This window comes from Sparus aurata, chromosome 11 (genome assembly GCF_900880675.1).
Source record: "Sparus aurata chromosome 11, fSpaAur1.1, whole genome shotgun sequence".
NCBI classification, from domain to species: Eukaryota; Metazoa; Chordata; class Actinopteri; order Spariformes; family Sparidae; genus Sparus; species Sparus aurata.
Genome location: NC_044197.1, coordinates 14,239,897 through 14,256,424, shown reverse-complemented (window position 1 = coordinate 14,256,424; position 16,528 = coordinate 14,239,897). Strand labels below are relative to the sequence as shown.

The 16,528-nt window shown below is 40.8% G+C and overlaps 4 protein-coding genes across 4 annotated transcripts; 2 read left to right on the top strand and 2 right to left on the bottom strand.

Annotated features, from left to right (window-relative positions):
- Nucleotides 1-1,456: 1,456 nt before the first annotated feature.
- Nucleotides 1,457-3,400, bottom strand: mrpl54 (mitochondrial ribosomal protein L54). Its single transcript, XM_030432726.1, has 3 exons — nucleotides 3,173-3,400; nucleotides 2,681-2,837; nucleotides 1,457-2,167 (listed from the first exon to the last, which is right to left on the bottom strand). Exons 1-3 carry the CDS (start codon nucleotides 3,297-3,299, stop codon nucleotides 2,035-2,037), a joined length of 417 nt encoding a protein of 138 aa, XP_030288586.1. The 5' UTR covers nucleotides 3,300-3,400; the 3' UTR covers nucleotides 1,457-2,034.
- Nucleotides 3,401-3,674: 274 nt separating this feature from the next.
- Nucleotides 3,675-6,127, top strand: fam32a (family with sequence similarity 32 member A). Its single transcript, XM_030432727.1, has 4 exons — nucleotides 3,675-3,827; nucleotides 4,676-4,820; nucleotides 5,632-5,685; nucleotides 5,886-6,127. Exons 1-4 carry the CDS (start codon nucleotides 3,754-3,756, stop codon nucleotides 5,952-5,954), a joined length of 342 nt encoding a protein of 113 aa, XP_030288587.1. The 5' UTR covers nucleotides 3,675-3,753; the 3' UTR covers nucleotides 5,955-6,127.
- A 128-nt stretch (nucleotides 6,128-6,255) lies between these two features.
- Nucleotides 6,256-8,815, bottom strand: fh (fumarate hydratase). Its single transcript, XM_030432725.1, has one exon. The coding sequence runs from the start codon at nucleotides 8,348-8,350 to the stop codon at nucleotides 6,851-6,853; it is 1,500 nt and encodes a 499-aa protein (XP_030288585.1). The 5' UTR covers nucleotides 8,351-8,815; the 3' UTR covers nucleotides 6,256-6,850.
- A 697-nt stretch (nucleotides 8,816-9,512) lies between these two features.
- hdgfl2 (HDGF like 2) lies at nucleotides 9,513-16,167 on the top strand. Its single transcript, XM_030432724.1, has 16 exons — nucleotides 9,513-9,768; nucleotides 10,286-10,362; nucleotides 10,910-11,051; nucleotides 11,485-11,703; nucleotides 12,158-12,283; nucleotides 12,383-12,451; nucleotides 12,578-12,758; nucleotides 12,901-13,003; nucleotides 13,104-13,401; nucleotides 13,538-13,671; nucleotides 13,790-13,857; nucleotides 14,037-14,107; nucleotides 14,199-14,300; nucleotides 14,455-14,611; nucleotides 14,713-14,830; nucleotides 15,046-16,167. Exons 1-16 carry the CDS (start codon nucleotides 9,697-9,699, stop codon nucleotides 15,143-15,145), a joined length of 2,037 nt encoding a protein of 678 aa, XP_030288584.1. The 5' UTR covers nucleotides 9,513-9,696; the 3' UTR covers nucleotides 15,146-16,167.
- Nucleotides 16,168-16,528: the final 361 nt, after the last annotated feature.

Sequence of the window (16,528 nt, the reverse complement as noted above, 5' to 3'; positions counted from 1 at the left end):
CACATGTTTCTTACTCATAGATTATGAAACATGTAAAGTACAAGTAATCAGTCACTAATTCACTTGAAAACCACTTAAAAACTCAAGTCGATTTGTCCAAATCTGAAGCGAGTCCCATTTTTCTTCAAGTCAACTCCAGTCCCCCAGTTAAAGGTGCAATATGTAAGAATCTTACCACTTTTCCACCAAAATCTGCGGGTCAACATAGGTTGTCTTTTTTTTTACGAACAATCTCCTGTCGACCCAATTCCCACATGCCGCAGGCCTGGCTGTGATTTTTATCTAAAGCATCATGTTTCACATCAGGAATGCGCCAGAAACAGAAGAGAAAACAACAATAGACCATGGACAGTGGCGGTTCTAGCTTGCATGATGCCCTGGGCGAACTTCACCTTTGCCTGTACATAAATTAATCAACGAGCCATTTTTGACAGAAGGTCAACACTTTTATCACTTCAGCTCAAATCAGTTTCAATTATATATGCCAAAATCACAATCACATTGACTCAGCAGGCTTTACAATTTGTACGGTGAATGATATCCTCCGACCTTAGACCCTCGATTTGAGTGAGGAAAAACTTGCCATTAAAAAAAACAAAAACAAAAAAAACACTCTAACAAGGCGAAAAAATATCAAAACTCAGGAAGAGCCACAGAGGAGGGGTCCATCTCTCAGACATGGAATAGATGTACAGAAAAGTACAACAAAAACACAGTTTGCAACTTTCATTGACACATTATCACATTAGTAAATGTTTCTTTTTTCAAACTGAAATCTTGCATATTGCACCTTTAAGTCAAGTCCCCTGGCAAGTCACCTTATCCGTTCCCAAGGAAAGTCAGTCTAACCCCCAGCATCAGGTTGTTATAAAAAGAAAAAGTATTAGTAGGTCTGCTTGTCAAATAATTTTATTGATGCATTTATTAACCTGTTCAAAAAGTATGACCAAGAATAGAATTTGTTTATTGAAATTCAATTAAAATAATTAAAGAAAACAGTATTATAAGAAATGTCTTTATTTCCACTCAAGCAAAAACATTCCCTCTCCGTCACTCTTCAAGGGTAAAATAGTGACAACCAGACCACAAAAAATTAAACTGAAGTCAAGTCTCAAGTCAAGAACTTTACAGATTACTTTTGACATATTTTAAGATTCCTATATCATTCACGATTAGTGGGAATGCTCATTTGTGCATTTCCATTTTTGTTTTCACTGGCAAGAACTTAAAATCATGATGTGACATTTGTTGGAGTTTTTACTTAACAAACATGTTTTCTTAATATAGGGAGAACAAGACTTGTCAGCCAAGGCGCCTCTGCAGCACCACCACAGTATTTCATTATTATTTGACTTGGATATTGCACTTGGCCATATTGTGATTATGATAATATTTAGATTAAATATGCAGCCCTACTATGAGGCATTCTGCCAGAAAAAAAAGCAAAACATCAGCATGGTATTCATGTAATGTATTTATTCATGAGTCTGGGAAAAAAACAAACAGTGAAAAAGTGATTTGTGTCAACATGCCGTTTCATACATACATACATGTATAAATTAACTCAATGCAATGCAGTGCCCCTAAAACAACACTATAGAATTTTATACCATTGAAAATCAAATGTATTACATTTCATGATGCCATCTGCTGAAGGAGACTGTGTGATAAAATGGACAACTCAGAACAACAACTGTTCCTAAGGTCAAGAATGTGTCTGTCTGTCTTGAGCTTATAATGTTAACTTTTAGCTGATTGACCTGGTTGTGTGTTGGGATCCGTTACACTTTGAGTGTTGGGTCTTACCATTAACCATTTTTAACATAACCAATGTTGAACTCTCTTACAGCTTTCAAGTAAAATCCCCAGATGCCCACTGAATGTGATGCATGAGTCCAAACAACACGCTGGAAGAGGCAAAGAGTCGGTCAATTGACATGCCAGTCGGGAAGCTGAACTCAGGTCATTCCGACCACAGTGTCTGAAGCGACCCAGTATACAGGAAGAGAAGCTCTCTGTCAGTCCAGTGAAGTTCTACATCTTCTTCCCTTTATGAATCTTGTTGAAACGCCAAATGTTTTCCTTCCTCAGACGTTTCCAATATTTCCAGCCGTCCGGGTCCAGCTCCTGCAGCTTTTTGGGCTCTCCCAAGTTCAACTGGAACAACCTAAGTGAATGATGAAATTAGATTAGTAAAAAAAAAAAAATAAGAATCAGAACTTATTTAATCAAAAATGTGATTAAATAAGTTAACTTCTTATACACATGAAAAGCCATTTTCACTCATACAAAAAACTCAAGTTATACAAGGGTCCAACATAACATTAAAAAGAACATGACATGCAAATGTGTCTGTTGTTTTGTGCATAAATGTATATATTTCACACTGTAATTTCAGGATGTGTGTGTGATTCCTAGATATTCCAAGATGCCAATCAACCACCAAATAATCAAAAAGGTGTAAAAGAAAGCAAAGCAAAGAAAAGCAACAAACAGCATGTGATACCTGAACAGCTTTTAGATTGACTGACGTACAGAACCAATTCTGATTTGGGTAAAAGATGTGCATAGGGTTCATTTACTGTAGAAAATAAACTAAGAAGAAGGAAAAGAAATTTGATAAAACCCAGAAAGAGTTCATTCTAAACCATGTTGACAGAAAGCAATAGATAATACTCACCACTCTGGATATTGGTCATTAGGCTTCAGCTGAGGGTCTTCTCCTTGCTTCAAGATGTTGGCCCCTACTGCATAAGAAGTAAGTCTGATGGGGTCTTTACACACTTCTGGACCTTTCACCTCTTCTTTCATCATGCCTTTGCTTTTCCCTTTGGCCGCTGCGAAGCACGGAAAGAAAAAATGGTTATGTTTACATCACTATAGTGACACGTTGACTGTGACTGGGGTCACGAGTTGAATGAAAATAGAAAATAAGCCCCTGACACTGTTAATAGTAATGACTTAATGGCATTTGTACACAGGTGGGTGCTAAAGCTATGAATGGACATGTAAATAATAGAAAAACAATCCTATTTGTCGATTATCATTTACCCACCGTTTACCTCCCACTCTTAATCACATACAGTGTGGGTAACTAAACGTGTTGGCTCATCATATTTACAGCTGAGGCATATTTAAATGAGCAGATATGGTAGATGTTCTCTTTACTCACCAACTTTCTTGGCGTATCCGCATGTCTGTGTTCTGTTTAACGTGCTCGTCCTGCACAGCGACGTCGCAGCGTTGTTTGTGATGCTCCTGGTTAACGTGACGATCCTAAATAAACTGTATCCTGACATTTTGTACTGTAGCGTTACGTTAGCAGAGCACCATGCTACAGTTTGACTTTCATAGTTCCTTCCACTTCCGTTTTCTGCTTGGCTTTTGGCGCTGTGAAGATAATCTACTGCCCCTCTCTGGACGGGAGGACACAATGCAACACAGCTGACACAAGCGGCTAGCATCGGCTATAGCCTTTAAAATATAACCACCAAAATGGGAAATCAAGTCATTTTGATGCAGAAACAACTTTTCAGTCACAAGTTAGGAGCTGTGATCACTTTTTGGCAGATGAAATATAGCCTTGTGTTGGGTTTTTAAAGGTATTTCAGCAGGTAAAAAGGAGTGAGTAAATCAGTTTCTGGCGGACGAGCGCTTTTTGGCACCACGCCGGCAGGTGGCAGCACCGCCGCACGTTTGTCAGGTGGTATAATAACAAACCAGAAGAAGACGAGGGGAACGCTTCTCAAAAAAATGTCCGAGTACGAGAAGGCCCAGAAGGGAGCCCTGAAAATAAAAGGTTTAGGGAGCATCTCAGCAGGGAAAAAGTAAGTTCTGAGGCTTTGGAGAATATGTTTTGTAAGAGTCGACGCAAATATGTTAAGACACAGTCGCAACTGATAAAAAAAGCGCCTGCTAGTTTGGCGAGGTTATTGTTAGCTTGTTTGCTAACAGAAAAACAGTCTTACGATCGCAGTTACGTAGGTTCAGTAAATATATAAAAGTAATATTCGTGCACATTCACTTTGAACATAGCTTTGTACCGTTGGAAATGGTAATGCTTATGTGCCGTAGACACTGCTGCCAATGTGGCGGTACTATGGAGAGCTTCATGTGGCTAAAAACATTAGCTAGTTGAGGCAGCCTAGTCTGAGTTAGTTACATTAAGCATTTACAGCTGCTCAGTTTCCCTAGATATGGTCACAATTTCTTATTTAAATCAAATTTGAAATCATAGAAATTATATACACGCACGATATAGACTAAATCTCTGCATGTAAATCTAATTTTAGATTATTTTAATTACGTGCACAGGACATACACAATCTCAGCATGTAACCCTCATTTTAAATTAAATGATATAACAATCAAAAAATACATGTTTTTTTTTTCTTTTTACACAGTAAATACCACTACATAGACGTCTTGATGACATAAATACATAACTATGGACACCAGGGCACGTGTTCAATAGGACGAAATCACATGATTCTTAATCATCAGTTTGGCCTTCCAAGAAATTCACAGAACAGTTTTTAATTGCCTGCATGTGATCGTGTGTCTGTGCAAGTGCAAGCATCCTCTTTCTGTTTCCTTGCCTGTTGATGGTTGTGCTTGGCCTAGAAAGCCACTGATAAATAAACTGGGTGCTATATATCTTTCTTTTTATTTTCAGGAAGAAGAAGAAGGACAAGGAGAGTAAGCATCGCTTGGAGCAGGTCGTGACCAGTCAAAACGACGAGGAGGGGAATTCTCAGAAAGCATATGTTGACAAAAGGACACCAGCACAAGTTGCTTTTGACAAAATGCAAGAGAAGAGAGTAAGTTATGGATCTCCAGCATCAAAGAGCTTCAAGAGTGTGGGGGCTAGGCTGTAGAAATCAAATTAGCAGAAATAACTTATTGAACTATCAGCCATATTGCCGTGCTTGTTTAAGGGTCCATACTCCGACACAGTTCAGCAGCCAGCAAAGCTTTTGGCACCAGTCACCAGAAGCACACAGAGCTGGTTGTTCTAAAAAAGAAACACCCCTAACTAAACACAGCACAAGTTTCAATAGACCTTTTGGATCGGAAATGTTCTACATGTAAAACATGACAAATTAAGTTTTAGTCATTTAGCTAGATGTACTGTTTCAACTTCAGTGTCAACCAAAAAGCTTATTATGTTCAAAATAGAAAAAAAAAGAAAAACTTCATTATCCCTGCAGTGTAGTGAAGATGTTTCATAGTCTCAGTTTATTAGCCCCTTTCTATTCAAAAGACAAAGGTCATTACTTGAAACAGTGAATATTGCATCACAATGCACTGTGGAACATACACACAGTTCAGCACCATTACATGGGCATAGTGTCCTCTCCTTTTGAGTAAGCTGATCAACATGTCTACTGCTCAAACACACAGGGAATATTTAGAGCTACAACAGGTGGTTACAACAGTTTTATCAAGTGATTTATTGCCAACAGATGTTGTTGTCACTGACACGCTCAAATAATGAATTTTATTGAGTTTAAGGTGTGTTTAATAGTATACTGGTAATGAGGTGTTACAGTGTGTCAAATCTGACTTGTTGAACCTGTTTTTTTTTCTTTCACATTAATCGTTTTTTTCTCTCTCCCTCTGTCCCTGAAGCAAATGGAGCGGATTTTGAACAAAGCTTCAAAGACACACAAACACAGAGTTGAGGTAAATCATGTCAGTCCTGGCAGAGTGCCATACAGCCCAACTCAGATCAGACTTGTAAAACAGCAAATTTTTTAAAATAAATAAATTTTTGTTTTGGGAAATAAAACATGCATTAATGTCTGTGGAGTAAATGTGACCTTTGAAATGACTTATTTATGATATCAGCTATAGATAAGTTATCTTGTTTGGTTTGTTTGCAGGATTTCAATCGCCACCTGGACAACCTGACAGAACATTATGATATTCCCAAAGTCAGCTGGACCAAATAGAAGAGGAGCAAATGTTCATGTTATTGTTTTCTTTGCCGCCTGTACAGAACTCCGGCACATCACATTTTATTTGCTAGATTTTTTTTATATTTCCAGATCAAATTTGTTAAATTGGAATTCAGTTATTTGTTCGATGTAATCCCTGATGGGTACAATAAAGGATTTCAATTTGATTTTGACGCTGCTTTCATCCTTGTGATTTGAACACAGAGCACATCAGTCAATACTGCATATTTTTAAAACTTAATGTGTATGCAAGATATACACTGTGTAGAAAAACATGTCAGAAACCAGAATATACTCAATTTTAAATGAATACAGATTTAATTGAACGGGAACTCTGCATATATTATACATATACTGTAAACTGGAACACACAAGGTACAGCAGTGCATGCTGAATCATTTGGGATGGCACGTTGTGAATCTGAACTACCCTGAAGGTACCAACTAATAGTCAAGAAGTATTTAAGACTTTAATACCAAAGGAACAAGTTGGTATACAAATACACACATTTTGTGCTTGCAGGACAAAGTTGTGTTGATGGTGCAACATTCTTGTATTGTCAAGCAACAGGTGTAACTACATACTACTGGTGAATGTGTGACAGAAGTAGGTCAGGCGTCCAGAAATTGTTTGTTTCAACAAAATGCCGGAGTACTCTTGAGTTTCAGATGTAATTAAACCACCACCAGAGTGCAACAGAGTGAGAGTACAAAGCTGCATCAGACAACAGCAAAGGATTCTCAAATTATTTATTAAGAGACGAGATGTTCAGGACTGAGAATGTTTTGTCCACAAAGTTCAGCCGCTTTGATTTAAATGTAAATAGTCTTTTCTCACATTGGAAAAGGCGTTCTTTCTTTGTTCTGTAGTGTTTCGTGTGCATTTAGAGTTTACTTTGGCCCCAGCATCTCACTTGGCTTCACCCACTGGTCGAACTGCTCCTCGGTCAGGTAGCCCAGCTCCACGGCCGTGGCCTTCAGAGTGGAGCCTTTCTTGTGAGCTGTCTTGGCGATGGTGGCCGCTTTGTCATAACCGATGTGTGGGTTGAGCGCAGTGACCAGCATGAGAGACTCATTCATGAGCTTGTCGATCCTCTCCCTGTTGGCCTGGATGCCCACCACGCAGTTATTGGTGAAGGAGACTGAGGCGTCGCCCAGCAGCCGAGCCGAGTTCAGCACGTTCTTGACCATCATTGGTTTGAACACGTTGAGCTCAAAGTGTCCATTGCTGCCTCCGATGGTGACTGCCACGTGGTTCCCCATCACCTGGGCTGCCACCATGGTCATGGCCTCACACTGGGTGGGGTTCACCTTGCCTGGCATGATGCTGCTTCCTGGTTCGTTCTCTGGGAGGATGAGCTCTCCCAGGCCAGAGCGAGGTCCCGACCCCAAGAAGCGGATGTCGTTGGCGATCTTCATCATGCTGACAGCCACCGTGTTCAGAGCCCCGCTCAGCTCCACCAGAGCATCGTGGGCTGCCAGGGCTTCAAACTTGTTGGGGGCAGTCACAAATGGCAGACCCGTGAGGGAGGCCACAGTGGAGGCTACTTTCTCAGCAAAGCCAATGCGGGTGTTGAGTCCTGTACCCACTGCTGTGCCTCCTGCTGCCAGCTCATACACCCTGGGCATGGCAGCCTTCACCCTCTCAATGCTGTACTTCACCTGCTGCACATAGGCGCTGAACTCCTGTCCCAGCGAGAGGGGGACAGCATCCTGGGTGTGTGTGCGCCCGATCTTGATGATGTCTTTGAACTCTTCACACTTGGCAGCCAGAGCATCATGTAGAGTCTGCAGGCCTGGCAGCAGGACGTGGTGAACCTCTGTGGCTGCAGCAATGTGCATGGCAGTGGGGAAGGTGTCATTGGAGCTCTGACTCTTATTGACATGATCGTTAGGGTGGACAGGATCCTTGGAGCCCAGTTTCCCTCCTAGGATCTCAATAGCCCTGTTGCTGATCACCTCATTGACGTTCATGTTGCTCTGAGTGCCAGAGCCAGTCTGCCACACCACCAGAGGGAAATGATCATCCAGTTTACCTGCTGAAACCTCATCTGCAGCCTTGACGATCGCGTCTGCTATCTTTGGGTCGAGGCCGTAGTCCTTGTTTACCTCAGCGGCCGCTCTCTTCAGGATACCAAACGCCTTGATCACTTGGATCGGCATTCTCTCACTTGGTCCCCCAATCTTGAAGTTCATGGTGGATCTGACGGTCTGAGCACCGTAGTACTTGTCCGCCGGGACCTTGAGCTCCCCAAAGGTATCCCGCTCCAGCCTGTACTCCGAGCTGGCCATTCTGGACGTGCAGATGAGGAGTTTAGAGTGGACGCTGAGTCTTTGTAAAGTCAGGAGGTTGCAGTTAAACTGCCGAACACTTCTCAAAGACCGAAACATGGCTGCGTACTAGAGGTGAATTCGGGGGGAGGTCAATGCAGCCTTCCACATTGGAATCTGTCATTGGGTGAATAGGAAATTGATGGTACAGCAGCCAATGGTGAGCCAGGAGAGGCGGGACTTCCGCTGTGATTGTCGTATCGGGTGGAAGCGATACGGCTGCTGCATCCGGATCAGTGAAGGTTCTCACAATGGTGCACTATTCCATTTCCGGTGTGACAACGAGGGGTAATTTATTTTGTAGAATAAAAGTAACTTTACATAATTGTCATTGTTAAATATATACATGTAATTTATCATCATATCAACTTTTCCAGAAATATATAGATTGTATTTGTTACACATAGATTTTGTGATATTGGCTCAGAAACATTTATGTTCATTTGATATGCCTTGAAAACAAGAGTTGGTAATACAAACCAAATAAAGTTGCTTAGGAAAAGAAATGGAAATAGGTTAATAAAACCTGAAAGCATTTCTTTTGTCTGAATCTAATGCATAGTGCACAATGTACATGTTATTGTCTGTAATGACACTTGGACATGTGAAAGTCAATTTGCCTTGACAATGATGAGACTGGCAGCTGATTAAAAAGTAATAAATGGATAATTTAACCCCTCTGCTGGACGGTGACCTACCCAGGGAAGGTTTGTTCATTTCACATCCAGTATTTAACAATCAAGACACAATTTCTATTCGTGATAACTGAGATTTATTTGTTTATTTATGTATTTATTCATCCAATTAGTCAATAATTCATTCAGTCATTTAATTATTTGTTATTTATAATTTGTTGTCAGATAGATAGTTATGCACATATGATTATATTTATTTGTTAAGACAAGACTCCAAAAGGGAGCTCTGTTAGATATATTTACTGCTTTACATATTCTCGAAAGCTGTTGAGATCCTGCTTTCAGTGGCCATTGTGTTTTTATGTTCAGCACATTACAGTTCTCAGGCTCTAAAAAAATAAAAAAAAAAATCCTATGTTCTAATAATTTCTAGTCTGCTTAGGTTTGTCCTTTTATACTCATAGTGACCTGAACTTGACTGTTTTCACCATCAAGGAATCTGTTGCATTACTTAATTTCCCTCACATCAAGTAGAAAGTGCTTTATTTTGAAGGCGTACACAGATCTATCACCGGAAGTATGTTCTGTCTTGTGGCTAACTTCGCTCGGCGGTCTCTTCTCGCGGTATCGCTAGTGTACTGTTAGCTTGCTAGCTAACCCCATCGTTTCCAGGTTTCGTGTCGACCTGAAAAAAAAGCAAACGAAGAGAGACACCGAAAGAATACGAAGCTGAATACTTTTTAAATCCAGGCTGCAAAGAGGAGCGGGACAATGCCACACAACTTCCAGCCTGGAGACCTGGTTTTCGCTAAAATGAAGGGGTACCCCCACTGGCCAGCCAGGGTAAGCAAGTAACGTTAACGTTAGCAGCAGCCGGAGGGGCGGAGGGGATGAGCTGATCTGCATGGGACGCTGTAGAAGCTTCTGTGTGTCCTCTCGGCACTGGCAAACATGGATACCTATCACACACATACATATCTTAATTTATCATCGGGCTGACAGGCTTTGTTTCAGGCCCTCAGTCAGTGTAGGAGCAGCGTAATTTGCACGAGATGCTGATGGCCTAACGTTAATCTGCACGGAGACGATACAGCAGCGAGGCTAACGTTGTTATTTTTGAAATGACGATTGAGATAGCTCAATAATCTTTTAGAAAATAACCCCCTTCTCTCACCATAAAAACTGCGTTATATGCACCATACATGCATACGATTTCAGGCAGTTGAAATATTAATATGCAATACGTTGTTTTTCCAGAGATCACCAAAACCAAAACATGGCACCATCACGTCCCAGAAAACTTGTGTGAAGTCTGTCCTTTGGTTCGTGCTCTCTGCTCAAAAATCTTGCTTGTTTACAGATCGAAGATGTGGCTGATGGGGCAGTGAAACCACCTCCTAATAAAATCCCAATTTTTTTCTTTGGGACACATGAAACGTGAGTACAGTATTGTATTATCAGTCCTTAGACTAGACACTAGTCCTGTTTAAACCAAAATGTGTGTATTTGTATAACGATTTTTTCGTGGGAAAGGAGGGAATTTACCACAACATTTTCAGAAATTCATAATCCATAGTACAGTTTTTCGCTCGTCGTGCATGGTTGAATTGACTGTGCCAACTTCAAATGTCAACCCTTGAGTCCTCAGTTTGCTACAGGAGCATGAGATCATGGCTGAGAAGAATGGTTTAACACAGAAACACAAATCCCTACTTGTATCTCAGGCTGTTGCTTGTTAGCACTCCTTGATGTTCTGTACAGGTTCAAATTGATTATCACTTTGAGTGTGCAGTATGTTTTTGAGAGATGTGTTGATATGTATGATCTGGCATCAGACGCCATCTGTTTGACAAGATGGCACCTGCAGTATATTAATCCATCACTAGGTGGCATGGTCTGCCATTGTAATGTCTCAAGTAGGTGATGCAAACACTTGTTTGTTAAGTTAAATTGTTCACTTTTTGTTTGTTTGTTTGTTTCACAGTGCATTCCTTGCGCCAAAGGACCTTTTTGCCTATGAAAAATACAGTGAACGCTATGGAAAGCCCAACAAAAGGAAGGGATTCAATGAAGGTTTATGGGAGATCCAGAACAATCCACATGCCTCCTACAGTGCTCCACCTGCAGTAAGTTTTCCTGATATTAGAAATCCTAAATCATGAATTATACGCAATTCAACAGTACCTCTAATTTTAAAAGATACTTTAAATGTAGACATAAAAGCAAACTTTTATGTCATTTGTATGTCCATTGTTTGAGAACTCACAATTTTAATTGTCTGGTTGTTGAAAGGTGCTATACAAATGGACTTGCCTTGTCATGTCTTTTGATTGAAATACTGCAATTCAGATCATGGCCTGCAGCAGTTTAAGACATTCCATGTACTGCAACATGTACTGTTCAATTCTGACTCGGAACCTTGGTTGTATCTCTTTTGTGAAGGAAAAGCAAAATGTCATAAAAATTGTTCAGAGTGCTGCTCTTCCAACTCAGAGACTACATTTGTAGAGCATTCACATCAACATTAACATCAATGTTTTAATCATGGTTCATCTGCAGCCAGCTAGCTCATCGGACAGCGAGGGCAACAATGCCGGAGGAGGAGGAGGAGGAGGAGATGGAGGTGGTGTTGGAGGAGGAAGTGAAGAGGATGATGATGATGAGGAAGAAGCCCCAGTGCCTCAGAAAGCAGACTCAGGAAGTGAGGTTGACTCAGATTCTGGGAGTGATGACCAAGGACGGGGAGGAGGAGTGAAGCGAAAGCCACCACCTGTTAAGGTAGCTGCTGTTTTATTTCACTGTTATTGGAAATAAAGTAAACAGCCTATTCATCGATTTGGCTAAAAACACAATTTAACCGTGTTTCTTGAGCTTAACAAAAATGACATGCATTTATGTGTACAAAAGGGCTGCTGATGGCACAATACACAACCAAGCACCTTCGTTACCACAATAATTAGTAATGTTCAGATATTTACTGAGAATCTGTCTACTTATAGGAGTGAAAACAGGAGATGGAGAAAACACGCCACTAATTATTGGTCGCTTCCTTTTTTTTAATTAGGAGTTGACATAGCAATGACAAAAGCAATAATGAGCCATGACTAATTCAAGTTGTCAAGGTCGAACTTTTAGGACAAAAAAAAACACTACACTGTATATCATGAAGAGCTGCAAATGTGTCCTTGTTAAAGTTCAAGTCTTTCATTTGCATGCTTGTTTTCTATTTTAGCGGCCACCGCCCCCAAAGAAGGCCCGGGGCTCATCCAGCGACCGAGATGGAGGAGAGGAGAGCGGATCCCCCTCTGAATCAGAACCCACACCATCAGAATCTGACTCTGGCAAGAATAGTGACCAGGTAATCATAAACACACACATGCACTAAACATTGTATGATTGTTGTGCGATCTGAAACTAATCAGCCTATAAATGCTACACATTTCTTATTCTTCCATAGGACTTCACTCCAGAAAAGAAAGCTGGTGGCCGAGGTGGAAAGAAAGCAGGAGGCAGAGGGAAGAAAAAGGTGACCCATCAGCCTTGTCACACATTAGAGTATATGTAGTGCATGTAGAGTATTTTTTGTCATGACTGTTTGTGGTTTCCTCCTATATATCCGAGTACAAATCCCTTTTTCTCTGCGATGCTGCAGAAGGCATCATCTGACTCGGACTCAGACTCGGGATCGGGATCAGAGAAGAAAGTAGCGGTCAGCGACTCAGAGGACGAGAAGCCTCGACCAGCTCTGTCAGGCTCTGAATCCCAGTCCGGCTCAAAGTCTGATTCAGACTCCGATCCGCCTCCTCGGAAGGGCCCACAGCCACGCAAGAAAGGTGTGTGTTCAGGCTAAGATCAGATGAACCAGTTTCAACGTAATCCAAAATTTTGGGGATGAATTGTGTATTGAAGTAAAGATTTCATTCTCCTCTTTTGGCTGATGTAAATGTGGTCCGTGCGTATTTTTTTCATTCACAGAAAAGCCTGCACCAAAGCCGCGTGCACGCAAACCTAAACCCAAACCCAAACTCAAACCCACCCCGGCAAAACGAGCACCTTCATCATCCTCTGACAGTGACAGGTAAGGCAACTCTGAAGACTTAAACAATTATCAAATACTGTAATGTGAGGGTACACACAAGCTTGTTGTTAACAGGACCTCTGTTTCTGTTGTTTCACAGTGACAGTGAGCCTGACACCATCAGTGACTGGAAGAAACGAGACGAGGAACGCAGAAAAGAGCTGGAAGACCGTCGGAAAAAAGAGGAGGCAGAGGAAATCCGCAGGTTACGTGAGAGAGAGAAGGAGGAGGACGAGAAAAAGAAGAAGGACAAAGATAAGAGTAAAAAAGGGAGTGACAGTGACAGCAGCAGTAGCTCTGATGAAGGTGTAGATGATCATCCATTGAAGAAGTCCAAGAAACCTCCTCCACCCCCGATCCCTGCACCCTCAGACTCAGATTCTCCACCATCATCTGAGGTACAGTCTCTTTCTCAAAAAAATATGTTAATCATCTATATATAAGTCTTTTTTTGCTTCATCCAAAGAAAAATGACTACAGGTGAATCAAGGTGTTGTTGACACATACAACTACTTATGCTTTACCCATCAAAAGGTAAAGAAATCATCCAAGAAGGCCGACAACCAGAAGAAAGCAAGAATAAAGAAAGAGAAGGAGAGAAAAGAAAGAAAGGAGAAAGAGCTCAAAGAGAAGAAAGCCAGGCGATCAGAAGAGAAGTCCAGAGCGAGGTGAGTGCACAATAGGGAATAAACTCCTGTATGCAAGCCTCATTAGAAGAACTTCATTAATATTTGACGTACTCAGATCACAGAGTCCTCTTCCTCGCTCTCTCTCTCTCTCTCTCAGGTCTAAGCCTGAAAAGCCCAAACGCAAACCAGAGAGACCACCAGAGAAGAAAGTGGAAAAGAAAAAGGGTCAGTCTCTCATATACTCAGTTCCCCAAGAACAGCTGATTAGTAATCATTGCTTGTTGGAAACTTATTTGCGTCGATTAAAACTGTGCATCAGGTAGACGGATCAATTATGCATATAGTTTCCGTCAGAGGGAAATTCATTACAACATATTTACTGTTAGTTGTGTGTCTGTATTCAGAGCCATCGCCAGAAGAAAAGCTACAGAAACTCCACACAGATATAAAGTTTGCACTCAAAGTGGACAACCCAGTAAGTGACATCTATAAATTTGGTTCTTCTGGTTTTTTTTTTTTCAGCATGAAAACTCGATTGTTATTATTTATTTATTATGTATTTTTAGGACATAGAGCGGTGTCTACAAGCCCTGGCAGATCTTGAGGCCGTGCCTGTCACCAGCCAGATCCTACATAAGAATGCAGAAGTCATTGCCACACTGAAAAAGGTGCATTTCTTGTCTGTTGTTAAAACTACCATGATTGTTTTATGATTTAAAACTCACCTTGCATTCAGACAGGATTAGCACATAGGTATAATAATGGAAAACATATACATTACAATATACAAGATACATAATTCTGCTTTTTTGGACAATAAAGATTCGGCGGTATAAAGCCAGCTCTGCAGTCATGGAAAAAGCTAGTGAGGTCTACAACAAGTTAAAACTTCGCTTTGTGGGCAAAGCGGAGGTGGCAGCTAAACCTAAAACGGAGAACAAGGAAGCAGAAGATAATAATGAGGAGACACAAAACGCAGGTAAAATGTGACAACTCTGATCGTGCCTCCACCTGGCTTCAACATTACCTCAATTTTTTGGTGTATTTTCTTAAATATTGATTTGAATTGGTATTTTCTAGACTCCACTCCAGTCAATGGGGACTCAGAACAGAAAACCGATGACATGGAGGTTGAAGAAAAACCAAAATCACCTGCCGAGGAGGAGAATAATGATGATGCTGCTTCAAGCCCAAACAGGTGAACATTCCATGTGATGCAATAAACAGTATCTTAGCAACTGACAGGAAATTAAAGCAGGTCTTGTACAATTTTAAAAAAACACAAAACAACACATGGATTTCCTAAGAAGCCGAACCACTGTCAACCATAACTTATGTGTGAATCTACCCTGTTGAAGATATCCCATTTGAAACACACCGGTGGTTGTGACTGATGATGTTGTTTCTCTTTAGACCGGATCCTGACAGCCCGGCTGAGCAACACACTCACTCAAATGAAGAAGCAGACAACTCCATCTCTGCAGAGACGGAACCACCTGCTGTAGAAAGCTGAAAGACCTTTAACTACCACTGTAGTGGACCAAGTGCTAAAGATGGTGGCCTCTTTGTTTGTCATCATACAGTGCTCCTGGCACAACAACGTTGCAGAACACACCCAGCACTTCCTACAGTTATCTGTTTCGTCAATGTTGATGTTTTTGGACATTTTGTACTATGACATGAAATCGAACCAGAAGGCCCTGTCGCTCAAACTGTTTGGTCCATTATTTATCACAGCAAAACGGAAAGCTTATTAGTGTGATAGCTTGTGGTGCCGCGCGGCCCCCCTTTTGTTTTCTGAAATGTACTTTTCCTTTTATACGACACTCGGCCCGTCCTGGATCCTCACCCTGTACCCCTGCTCATGGCTACTTTGTTCTTTCTACCACATGAACTCTCACTTTTGGTCTTTCGTATCTTATATATATATTGAATGATTTTTAGCACCTCTAACCAGAGTTTAGGCTGGGTTAGTTTGAGATGTAACTGTGATGATTCTCGTGGGGAAATGGAGCCATGACGTTAGATTTTTGCCAGTTTTGTGCAACCCTTGCCTGCATCTGTTGGCTTAATTTTTTACAAAGCCTACAAACCATCACAAAGGCCTCTTGTCTGTGTGTATGGCATTGTGAGAGTGGTAAAGTACAATTTGTGAGTCTTTTATGTTGAGTATGTTTTTTTAATTATCCAGTCTGAAATGTAAAGCCATTAATTCAGTCACTTAAAACTGTTTTCCAACTGAGGTCCACTGACTTTTTTATAGCCTTGTTTGCAAATATTTGCATCTACAGTTTTGTCTAAAACAATAGTCGCACTCTCGTCTCCCCTGTAGTGTCTGCTTTCAGTAGCTTGCATAATAAATGGATTAACTGTACAGATTGAAAACTGCCCTTAAAAGCTATTGAGATCTCATGTAGCTGCAGCCTTTGTTGCCATTCTTCTGTCATATGAATACAACCGGTGTTTTTAGTGCTATGTAAATTGGTAAAGCATTTCTATCACTAAGTTGAGACTTGAATAAAAATCTCAGCATGGTTTCTTTCTCATTTCTTGCTGTCTAAAATTTTGAATGCATTTGCTGCACCAATAACGGCATCACAATATACTTTATAGTTTGTATATTGTTGATTTGTTAAAATAATCAAATTAAATAGTCAGCCTTGCTGCTCTTTCTTCATTTAGTGTAGATTTGTCAAGGACTTGTTGAAATAAGGCTCATTAATGGGGTTTCTTGCTATTATTATGATAAATTGCAGCACACACTTTTAGACGAAAAGTGCATTTCCATTATTTTATTTAAAAGAGTTCATCACTATTCCCAAATTGTGTACTACTCTGAACTGGGGGGACTAGACCTTTAATTCCCCTGATTCCCATATGAGAATCTCGCATAATA